Source organism: Podarcis erhardii (assembly GCF_964252035.2).
Source record: "Podarcis erhardii genome assembly, chromosome: 3".
In the NCBI taxonomy this organism is placed as follows: domain Eukaryota; kingdom Metazoa; phylum Chordata; class Lepidosauria; order Squamata; family Lacertidae; genus Podarcis; species Podarcis erhardii.
In genome coordinates this window covers 37,294,890-37,307,328 of record NC_138507.1, presented here as the reverse complement: position 1 = coordinate 37,307,328, position 12,439 = coordinate 37,294,890, and the positions used below count along the sequence as shown (strand labels likewise).

The 12,439-nt window shown below is 43.1% G+C and overlaps 1 protein-coding gene and 1 long non-coding RNA gene across 6 annotated transcripts in view; both read right to left on the bottom strand.

Annotated features, from left to right (window-relative positions):
• COL19A1 (collagen type XIX alpha 1 chain) overlaps positions 1-12,439 on the bottom strand; it is a 183,852-nt gene that overhangs the window by 125,707 nt on the left and 45,706 nt on the right. For all 5 annotated transcript variants that reach the window (XM_081856878.1, XM_081856874.1, XM_081856876.1 and 2 more), the window contains exons 5-6: positions 2,283-2,406; positions 1,340-1,615 (exon numbers count right to left, since the gene is read on the bottom strand). In XM_081856878.1, the coding sequence (XP_081713004.1) occupies positions 1,340-1,615; positions 2,283-2,406 (400 nt within the window). The remainder of the gene's footprint in view (positions 1-1,339; positions 1,616-2,282; positions 2,407-12,439) is intronic.
• LOC309339524 lies at positions 3,013-3,376 on the bottom strand. The gene is made up of 2 exons (XR_014155442.1): positions 3,345-3,376; positions 3,013-3,146 (listed from the first exon to the last, which is right to left on the bottom strand). It is a non-coding gene; the product is annotated as an uncharacterized lncRNA (long non-coding RNA).

The following is a 12,439-nucleotide window of genomic DNA, read 5'->3' as shown; positions in this document are numbered from 1 at the left end:
TTCCTCAGGGAAAACCTGATCTTTAGCACTGAATCAGAGCAAATGTCAGTTGGGTTTGCTCCAGATTGACATTTGCTCTGATTTAGTGCTAAATAGTGAGTCGTCTGGGGGAAAGCAGCAAGCCAAAGGCAAAATGGCTTGGACCCATGCCTAGAAAGCCCAGGAGAAGTGGGAAATCGCCCAGACCCACGCTTTCTAGGCATGGGGCAAGTGGAAGTACATGAGCCCTTGGTGTATTTGAAATAAACATACCATGACAGCCTAAACCATAGTTTGTTTGTGGCAGACATAGCAATCGTGGGGGTGGAAGGAAGCCACACGAGGAGTGGGAAGCACGGTTCAAAATGAACTACGGCTTAGTGTGACATGTGAAGCAGCTCATTAAATGTTTTCTTTTCAGCTCTACACCCCTTTTTCCCTTTTGTGTCCTTTCTATTAGGCCATGTACACACACCCATTTACTCCACATCCAGTGCACCCCCACTGCTGCTTTGGGAAAGCAGTGTACACAACCCATAGCTAACCTGTATGTATCCTGTCATATTCCCCCCCCCCAAAAAAAAACGCGTCTTGGTGCATTTCTCCCCAAACCAGCTTCAATCCAAAGTTAGAAATAGAAATAGAATGACTTAGCTGCGTCTTAAGCTAGTAATGTATATACAACAATAGACTAAGACCATAAAAAGAACCGTGCTTGATCAGACCAAAAGCCTACCCAGTCCAGCATCCCCTTTCTCAGAATGGTCAAAAAGATGCCCAAAAGTTGTTCCTAACCAGTTTTCCGGAACGCTTTGAGTTACATGCAGTGCAGTCCATCCCACTGCCTATCCTGCACTGGCAAGAGGAAAGGCACTCTAGAAAAATGATAATGTGCCTATATGGAACCTGGTATGTTAAATTGTGGCACCCGTTTGACAGTAGCAGCTGGCATGGTGTGGCGGCGATCTTTACCTGACCTTCCAGCAGGTGAGTCGCTGCTGTGTACTAGGATGGAGAGAGGAAGGAGTAAAGTGGCAAGGAGGACAGCATGGTGCAAATGCACCAACAGGAGCACTAGACTGCCTGCACTGTCATGTTCGCACTGCACTGACTTTGCCACCACTTCACGCCTCCCAATAAGGAGCAGGGATTCACCTGCCAGGAGGGCAGGTAACTATCTCCATTCCATGACCTCATTGGCTACTACTGTTTGATCTCTTAAGAATCAGGTTTCTTATTTCAAAGGGTCCCAGTACATAACATTAATAACTTGCAAAGCTTTTCTTTTGTAGGGATAAATACGTTTTGATCACGCATTTTTATATCACTGAAATATACTTTAACGGTCAACCCAACTTACATCTACAGGCTTGCCATCTAAAGAATGGGTAGCAATAAGAATCTTCCCTTGAAAGTCTGTAGTAGTATTCTCATCAATCTCCCTTTGCTCAATTAAGCTGCAATCCACATAGAGAGAAATGATCCTTGAGTGCACGCTAACGCCAAGCTTGTGCCATTGCCGATCAAAAACAGGGTGGATTTCCCGACTTCTAAAGGTGTAGTGCAATGAGCCCCCCTGGGTGGACTGTGCAATGTACTCTACAATTTTTTTCGTACCGTCAACGGTGATGTAAACCTGAAAAAAAGCAGAGTCAAATTAGAAGCGGTCTGAAACAATGAAAATGCAAAATAGCAAAGAACGGACTAAAAGTTCACTCCTCATTATATGTTAGTAGGATGCAGAGAATCACAAGAGGAATTCTGTTTGGCTAGTGGGGCTTCCTCATTCCCATTGCAGTCTCTTGTGCATTTGTGCACCCACACACATACAGCCATTCCTGAGGATCAAGGATTCCCCAGAATGGCACTGGATATAGTGTGGGAGCGACTGCTGGCAGATACAGGTAAAAATTACTACTCCCTGTACACAGCTGGATGTGTCTTCTACTTGTGCAAGAGACTCTTTTGGATCCCACCCTTGGACATTAAAAAAAGTCTCCCATGCAGCTTCATCATCAAGCATCAGTTCTAAACCCTTTATTGTTTAATTTGCTTTTCGTTTGTTACGTCTCTATTCCACCACAACCCAAAAGAGAATTTCAGTTTCACAGCAATCCTGGGTGGCAGCTTACACACTTACCATGCCAGTGCTGTATTACAGAACAGTTACTGATTCTATATATAGCCATAACAGCAAAAACATCTTGAATATACTCTGATCCCAGAGAGGAAAATATCTGCTTTCCTACAAAGCTGTATCTATCACCTGACACTTGGGAAGGCAAAAGACCATTTGTTCTAACCTGTGGCATGTTGTGCTGATCTAAAATTTGCAGCAAATACCATCGTTCTCTTTTGCTGTTTCGCCTAACACGGAATGTGGCTGTTAAGAAATACTCCTCTGGAATCCCATTTGGAAACACTTTCCTACATGAAGAGACGAGGGGAGAGAGAGAGAAATGATAACTGGGTGAAAAGATGAAAACAAATGTAAGTTAAAATACACCTCTCCCAATGATGTCCTCATGGATACTCATGCAACTGTATGGTCTTCAAGAGACTGTACTGCCTTAAGAGTTGCATTTGTACCAAGCCAATACCTGAATGCATGTTGGGTCCTGTATGGGATTCATCATCCTAAAGCAGGCATGGCCAAACTTGGCCTTCCAGCTGTTTTGGGACTACAGTTTCGATCATCCCTGACCATTGGCCCTGTTAGATAAGGATGATGGGAGTTGTAGTCCCAAAACAGCTGGAGGGCCAAGTTTGGCCACGCCTGCCGTAAAGCATGGAGCGAGCCAGATGACACACAGAGGAAGCCTAAATGTATTTGGGTATACAAGTGAAGGTTCAATGCAACTATGAAAAGGCCAGCAGATGCAACTTGGATCACATGATGCGTACATGAACAAGCACACTTGACTAGCGCTATAACCTCATGGCACTAAGTAACTCCTGTGTAAGCAGAGATCCATTCTGTGTCATCCGTTAATTATCCGAAGGCTCTGAATGTACCCAAGGCTATCTGCTTAAAGGTAAAGGTAAAGGTACCCCTGCCCGAAGGCCAGTCGTGTCCGACTCTAGGGTTGTGCGCTCATCTCACTCTAGAGGCCGGGAGCCGGCGCCATCCGAGGACACTTCCGGGTCACGTGGCCAGCGTGACGAAGCTGCTCTGGTGAGCCTGCACCAGCGCAGCACACGGAACGCCGTTTACCTTCCCACTATAAAGCGGTACCTATTTATCTACTTGCACTTAAGGGTGCTTTTGAACTGCTAGGTGGGCAGGAGCTGGGACCGAACGACGGGAGCTCACCCCGCTGCGGGGATTCGAACCGCTGACCATACGATCGGCAAGTCCTAGGCACTGCGGTTTTACCCACAGCGCCACCCGCGTCCCTACATCTGCTTAAAGGGGGGCTATTCCAGAAGTGCTGAAACGATGTATGAAGCTGCTTCTTTCCTTTCCCAGTTTAGAGAAGGGCTTGTGAAATGTTCGCTGAAGGCCAAAAGCAGGAAGCTCACATACTCAGTCATGTCTGCTGGCAGCAGTTCCTGTCTGTTGCTCCTTCACCACACCCTGCAGAGAGGGGCTCTTATCTTTCACCGGGCAAATATTTTGGCAAGCTGCCCATACGCGCAGCACATTTATGATCAGACATTTAGCATTCGGCCCAGTGCAGTAGCACAAGAGCTACGCACAGCTTAAGCGCTATTTGATACGCAGGCCGTTCGCTGGCCTTCTGCCCAGGGATGAATTTCACCCCAAATGATCTTTGAATGCAACCTAAAAAAAAAAATGTAGCTTTTTAAATTCAAGACAGACAAACATGTTTTCTAACAAATTATTTATAAAACAAGTTAATGACAGGAAAATAATAATAATTTCTTTCAAGTTTTGGGAACACTAAAAACCACTCCCCTCTAAGACTACTCCATCCCATATAAACTGCTTGGCCTGACTACTGCTGCGTGGATGTCTCTCTCTCTCTCTCTCTCTCTCTCTATCTATCTATCTATCTATCTATCTATCTATCTAAAAAACCACACAAAAACCAAACCCTTGACTGTTACTGAGGGTACTAATATTGTTTGTCCTGTAGCTGCAAGAAGTTGCTTCCTTTCAGACATCATCACCAGACATCATGTACGTTAGAATTATGAAAGTGATATAATGCCATTTTCCCCAACCAACCAAAAAAAATCCTATCATGGTTGCTGGAAGGAAAGCAGACATCCAGACTTCTTTGCTGCTGCTGCTGCTGCTTTAATTCAACTTTGATGAGGACCCATGCATGGATGCAAATAAATGAACAGCAAGGTGGAAACTGGAAACGCTAACCAAGCAACTGCAGACCAGCAATACTGCCAGGGATGGAGAGATCTGTCACAGTTCTCTCAGTTTCTCAGTCCCCCCGCCCATCTTAAATTCATCCTCCACATTTTGCAGCAATTTGTGACTTGAAATAAAATTCTCCTGAAAATCCTTCAGAATTTCAGTGCAAATTTCTCCTAATGAAAACATTTTAACATGCAGCTTTGACGGATGTACACATTTTTGAAAGCAATGCATTTGTGCATGTTATTTTCGCCATTATTTCTTCATTTCCTGCACAGTTTCCCCTAACATGTGTATTTTTATAAACACTGGTTGGCTGGTGAACCTACACTGCAAAATTCAGATAAGCATGAATTTTGAAGGACAGCAGTGTTTTTGCTTGCATATTGCTTCAGAAAATGCAAAACTGATAGATTTGGCCTTAAATGTATATGGAAACGAATTTCTCCTCCATCCCTACTGCCAAGCCAAATGCGGCTAGTAGTAGTCATGTACTGTGACCTGCCAGGTGCTGGGCGGAACTCTTTGTTTTCTAAGAACATAACAAGAACTTGCTAGATCAAGCCAAGTGCCCACCTAGTCCAGTTCTCTGTTCTGAGAGGCCAACCAGATGCCCGTGGAAAACTCAGAAACAGAACCTGAGTACCACAGCATCCTCTCCACCTGTGATTCTGAGCATCTGTCATTCAAAGGCATACCACATTTGACAGCAGAAGTAGAGCATAGTCATTGTAGCTAGTAGTAATCATTGACAGCATTATCCCCCATGAATTTGTCTATGTGCTAGGTAAGCAGCAGAACCTGGAAGTTTATAGAGCTTCTCCTGGGTGGCCACACATAGCTGGCAGGTGGCATATGGCTTCATGGGTCACAAATTGTGCAGGTTTGATACAGCAGAAAGCAGATCAAAGTGTTAATGGTCCAATAAATGCCGTATAACATAAACAACCTTCTGTAAGATATCATTTTCTCTCTGCTGCAGTGTTTTAACCTCTATTAGCCTGTAAGGAGGGCACATTTATCGAAGAATTGCTGAACAAACTTTCACAAAAATCTTGATTAGTACAGACAGAATTCAAGCAGGGGGAGGAAAGAGTTAATGGAGTGGAACATAAATTCAAGCTGAATATTACATCTCATTAAGGAACTCCAGCACAGTAACGCACAGAAGAACAATAAAAAGCAAGAAACGTTTAGGAAAAAAATGTGAAACAAAAGAAGTGTGGTTGCCCAGCTCCATATCTTACAAGCTTCCTGTGCTCCTCATGGCTTTGTAAGTGTGTGTGTGGATTATAAGGGGTATATCACTATGGTCTAAAGCAGGGCTCTCACTCACTTTACTCCTCCCATGTCTCTTGACAGTGCCTGGTTCAAGAGAAACACAACAGGGCTTTCCCCCACTGCTGATTCTGCTCTGCCATTTTTTATTTTTAAAATTCTCACTGTTTCATTCTAACTAAGGATCAGCAAAATAACTGTGTGAGCCATATACATAGTAAATTGTAATTTTGGGTTTCATCATTGCATGCTTTTACCTATTAAAATATTATTTTCAATTAAGATCTTGGATCTTCACATCTTCATCTAAGCTATCAGAGAACAGTTAACAGATGGGGTACACTAACACTAAATGGTTATGGAAGGTTCTCTGGGTGAGATATTATGCCACTAGGTGCTAGTTGCTAGGAGCTGCAGGTGGGCATTAAGTTTGGGCAATGTTTCTATACATCGCCCAGGACCAGTTTGGGAGCCAGAGTATGATGGCTCCTTCACCTGACTCCTTTTGCATGCTGGGTGCTGGCAGCAGAGGGACTCCCTCCACTGCCAGCATCCAGCAGGAAGAATGGCTGATGTGGCTCATTGTTCCCTCTGTGCTCCAGGTGCTGGCAGCGGAGGGAGTCTTTGCACTGCCAGTGCCCAGTGGGAGGAACAGGCTGTATCAGGCGCCAGGGTGAAACTGGTGCCACTCCTGCCAAGGGAGCTGGGGCAGTTTCACCCTAGCACCTCAGGACCAATGCAGCTTGTTCCTCTGATTTTCAACATCGCAATATATCACTATATAACAATGTCTGGCTGGTGATACACCGCGATGTTGAAAAGCTGACCTCTCCCAGACCCAGTAGGCAGACTATTGTTGCACTCATGAGTTCCCATGAGCATCTGGTCAGCCACGGTGAGAATAGGATGCTGGACCAGATGGGCTCTTGAGCAAGCTTGTCTCACGTTGTTATGTTTTCCAGTACTATCCTAGAAGGCAAAGGATGAGATACTGTATGGAAACACTTGTATATCAAGGCAGTGGAGATGCATGGAGATGGTTGATGGCCGAGATTTTTGATACAAATGAGCTAATCACCCTAAAGCATGCCAATTTTCCAATTAACCATGCCCTCACTGGTACTGCTGTAGCGTGTACCATCTGGCTAGGAAAATGAAATATAAGGCGTATCCTCCGAGACAATCATAAATGACTGTTGCTTTACTGGACACCAATTAACTGGCTGAAAATTTACTTTTGCCTTGGCACACACTCCCTCTTTAGAGACCAAAAAATTACCTACACTGATTAGGGCTTTGGCATACAGCAGCTATTCAACATGTTGGCTTAATACTCTCAGGTTATAAACAGAATTTTACACTGACTTGCCCTTCAATTAAGTAATTAGCAATGAACAGGGAGGGAAATTGTCTCTCCTTTATGACTGCCCCCCCCCCCAAAAGAAAGAGTGATGAATCAATTTATACTCTCAGGTCTGTTGATTCTGAGAGCCATCTCTTGGATTTGATCATGAACATAAGACTGAGAGGAAAATGCATTTCTGCCAACTCCGTATTTTCTAAAGGGAGTGAAAAATTTCCATTTCAGTGCCAGGATAATGACCAAAGCACACTACCAGCTTAGTCTAATTCACATAAACAAACAGAACAGCTGCCATTTTGGAAAACCTCTGTTTATGAAAGTTGAACAGGAAGAAACCAGTGGTGTCCAGGACCACCGCCATCCTTGACAGATGATGAGAGGCTGTCAGCTAAACTGCATACACACGCCCATTCATTTAAAGCATGTTTAAAGCACATATTCCCCAAAGAATAATGGGAACTGTAATTTGCCAGTGGTGCTGGGATAGGTAGCTCTGTAAACACTTCCAAGTAAATATGCTTGGAATGCAAGTGCATTGTGTGGCTCTCCTAATTATAATGTTCCGGGACAACTTGGCCTGGGAATCAGTTCTGATATGGTTTTCATAAGATACAGGCCTTCATCTATTAATGGGTCATACAAACAAAAGGACAGCCACAGAATGGCATTCTGTTTCCAGCAGTAGCTGATGGTAACTTGACAAGCAAGGCATGATGGTGATGAACGTCCTCTGTCATCTGCTCTCAACATCTGGTACTCTCAGCTATGTACTGTCCCAAAATACGGATGCTTCATCTCTTGCAATGATGATTAATGGTCATCAATAAGACTGATGTGCTGATGTGTCACAGGGGCTAGAGAGCATGCAACGAATCCAAAAGTCCCCAGTTCAAATCTTGTAACTTGAATGAACTCTGTAGGTACCCTTTGTAAAACTACTCCTTCAGTCTCAATCACCACCACCACCATTATGAAGGATAATTGTACTGACTCACCAAACAGTGTTGATATAAGGATTAACACTAGAAAGTGCACGTGAAACACTTTGGAGATGATATACAAGTGTTAAATGTTGTTCTTGTTGTTGACTTATCCTCCACAGATTTATCACAGCCATGAAAAGAACAATTCTTTTTATTTCCTATACCTCATACTATTTCTGTTTTGCAACTTTGAAAGAATGGGGTGAGGGCCATGGTTTTTTCCTAAATGTTCACATTCCCAGCAGAATTTAGAGCAGCCACTTTCTTTAAGAACAAATATGTATCAAACTTCAAAATACAATAGCAGGTGCTGAGCTTGCACCACAGTGTCACTGGTACATAAAAGAGCAGAATCGCATACATTTCTCTTAGGTATATTATTAGATTTGTCATTCTGTGCTCGGTGCCTAGAGAATTGGAGTTCAGTTACAGATACCAATAAGAGAGACTCGGTTCTTTGCCTCAAGCTTTAGCGAACCACACTTTTCATTACGGACGTCGCCAGTGGGAGCCCTGGAACTGGCCTATATATTACCCTCAAAGAGGAAGGAAGAAAGAAGTGCAAAGGAGGGGGGGGAGAATCAAAGCTTATGCTAGCATTTCTCAAAAGAACACAAAATAGAAGTTGCAGGTTTCAACTCAGCGTTACTCTATGAACAGCTCTTTAAAAGTTAGGTCAGTGGCATGATACAGACCTGAGTCACTGTCCTGCAAACTGCACAATGGAAAGCAGAGCATCAGAGGCAGACTGAGTTAGTCAGGAAGATGTGTGGGAGTGGGGTCAATTTGTAGGCTCAATGCTTTTTGAAACATGGCAATCAGTGGATGGGTCTGATTGGTTGCTATATCTGGTGGTGCAGAAAGCACCACACACCCATTGTACACCATGACAACAACTGTATTGAGTTAATCTGTGGAGAGCCCTGCTTCAGGAATGGGTGCTGAACTATGTTGGCTTTCAAGCTTTTCTAGTCCTGTGACTCTTTCTTCTAGCTTTCCTAAGTGTTCTATGCTTTTATAGCTAGCTATCAATAAACTGAAGACAGTAATCATTGAACTATAGGCAGACTTGGTTGCAGTGCTATTTTTGAGAAGCAGTAGTAAGAGGTACCCATATCAGATTTAGTAAGGCAATCTTTATTTACCTTTTGGGTTTTGCTTTAAAAAGCACTGATGGAAAAAAGCTGCTATTTTTAAATCTTATGAACACTAATTCTTCCACACTGAATGAGACCAAATTAGAGTTTGTGATTAACTTCCGTATTTACAAGTATCAATGGGGCCTCTAGCTCGCTGAATGTCTTCCAGGAAGAGAAAGATGATCCAAGTTGCATTTCCTGAGAGTGAAGTGAGAGATGTTTGGCATTTATGGCAAGACATCTCTTCTTCCAGCTGACACCTACCATCACCTGTCACGTTACAAATAATTTGATGATCAGTGGCCGTGAGGTTGGCGTGAACCTCTGTCCTCCTTGGGTGGGTGATGATGTCTTTAATGCCACCTTAAACCAGGACTCTGAAATCTTAGCCTTTTGTGTTTGCGCTGAGGATTCAACAAACAGAGGCATGATACTCATGGAAAGCTGAAGCTCCAAGGACCGAAAAGAATAATCCTTCTTGCTGACATTGTCAGCAGCAACACATTAAGGCACAGCACTTACAATGTGGAAAAAAATTCAGACAACAAACAAGTGCCCTGGAGAAGAACAACAAAAGAACAGCGAGCAGCTAATAAAACCCAGCTGCAAGTCAGTGCCAACGCAGGATATCTGAATGCAAATTCAAATGAGAATCAAGATTTGCTGTCTGCTACTCAGAATAAGGATAAAGGCACAAGGAACTCTTACATTTATTTTTATTTTCTACATTTTGTATACTGCTTATTCACAGTCATGTGTAAGCTGTATTTCAGCTTGCTCAAATGTTGTTTTTAAATTTTTTAAAGGATCAATGCCATTCCAGAACAACTTTCTCAATGCGATCCTCAACATATAGAGGATCTGGGTCATATCCAGAACTAATTAGTTGCAATCAGGCCCTACTTAAATCAACATTAAAACTTAATAACGACTGAGAGATGTTCTACTGATTCCAGTGAGCCTAGGTTGGATATAACCCATTAAAATTAAACTAAACATCTGAAAAACCAGATATTCAATACAAGAATAAAAATGCAGCAGGTTTAAAGCATCAGTTGTATTTGCAGTGGGGACTGTTGTGTCTATATTTGGTAGTCCCATGTGTATTGAATGTTAAAATTGTTTCTACTGCAGCAATGTGTGGGCAGACTCTTCAGGGAAATGTATGGGTTTGGCAGTTGCAGCAGCACCATTTATAATGTATTTACTGTATTTTTCAGTTGCCTCATGCAATGAACCTCAAGGTGCCATACAAGACAGCCCCAGGGAGAACTTCATGCTCTAGCAGTCCTTGGGGTTTACTTCCAGATAAGCTGCATAGCCTGGTGCCAACCTTCAATTTCAATTTGTGCAGTAAACACAAATCTCGGAGAGCCACCTCCAGCAAATCCACCCTGCTCCTAATTTTCCTACACCCTAACTTCAAAACAAGAACAAAACCAAGATGTATCACAGACTCATAAGCTGAATGACATAACCTGGATATTTGGATGTCACAATCAATTTCAGGACACCACATGTTATGGGAATACTACAGTAGTGAACAGTATGGATGGCTCAGATGTGACAAATTGACTCTGAAGGTGTTTTGAATCCAGAAATGTATGAAACCACCAATACTCCAATTGAATGCAATATGACTCCTGCTGAGGAGATTCAGAAAAATACACAGCCATTAGAAACCTACCCACATGGGCAGCATTGAGAAGCACTACTCAACTGAAAGCCAATGTTGATACTGTAGACAAGGCATGTCCAACTCCCAAGAGTCTATGATCTACTCACAAAAATACTCGCTGTGATCTACCCATTGTTATTGACAGGCAAAGTTGTTGAGCTTTCTTTAGGGGAACCAAAGCTTTGGGCGGGGGGGGGGGGAATCACCAAGCGTCATACGATCTACTGTGATCTACCACAGACGTCCAGTGATCTACCGGTAGATAGCAATCTGCCTGCTGGACATGCCTGCTATAGACCCAACCATAATATGTTTGCAAATACGGTGGCCTAATTTGCACACTGTGCTGATGATATCACATCATATCAGTGTCGAGGCAGTTGAATCTGGTATGCCCAGAATTGTCACCTTGGTCTCAGCAACGGTACAAGAAAACGTACACTTTTATACCTAGGTGATATGAAAGGTGGTTTTGTTCTGCTCATTACAGATTTCCACACAATATTTTGTTTCCTAAAAGCCTTGGCAAAAATATGGCGACGGGGGTGGAGGTGGGTGGGAGAGAGAGAGACTTGGACAGCTGCAGGTAGAAAACATTACAGTCCAACAACAGTCGGACAAATACTCAACCAACTAATTCAGCAAAGGTACTTGCTACAAACCATTTCTGCCCTCACAGATCCATCATGTGTTTCACTGATTTGCTGTATTGAGAACATACTGATGGCCATTTGGAATTTATTTTTAATTTTAATAATAATAATAATAATAAATTTTATTTATATCCCGCCCTCCCCAGCCGAAGCCGGGCTCAGGGCGGCTAACAACAATCAACAATCAAACCATCAGATATTCACACATTCTAAAAATATTACATTATAAAAATCAATTAAAATCAAATTAATGGCAACTGATTAAGCAAGATTCTAAGCAGGTTGCCAGAGGAGGGAGTCAGGCTGCGCCCTGACCAAAGGCCTGGTGGAACAACTCTGTCTTGCAGGCCCTGCGGAAGGATGTCAGGTCCCGCAGGGCCCTAGTCTCTTGTGACAGAGCGTTCCACCAGATTGGAGCCGCAGCCGAGAAGGCCCTGGCTCTAGTTGAGGCCAGCCTAACCTCTCTGAGGCCTGGGACCTTGAGGATGTTATTATTTGCAGACCGTAGGTTTCTCTGTGGGGCATACCAGGAGAGGCGGTCCCGTAGGTACGAGGGATGTTGTTATCATCATCACCACCACCACCTAAGTAACTTTAAAAAAAAATAATGTTTAACATAAAATATTATAACCTTAAAGACCAACTAAGTCAGTTCTTGGTATGAGCTTTCGTGTGCATGCACACTTCTTCAGATACACTGAAACAGAAGACCTATTGTAAGACCTATTGCAGTCGTTAAGAGTCGTCAACAGGCTCATCACAGCTATCTGCCAATCACCCATTCCCACCACCCTTCTGAGTAATACCCCTCCCCACCTTCTCACTATATAGAATGGTCTGGAAACTTCTGTTTCAGTGTATCTGAAGAAGTGTGCATGCACACGAAAGCTCATACCAAGAACTGACTTAGTTGGTCTTTAAGGTGCTACTGGAAGGAATTTGTTTTGTTTTGACTATGGCAGACCAACACGGCTACCTATCTGTAACATAAAATATTATATTTGTCTAGTAAATTTTTATTACAATTTGG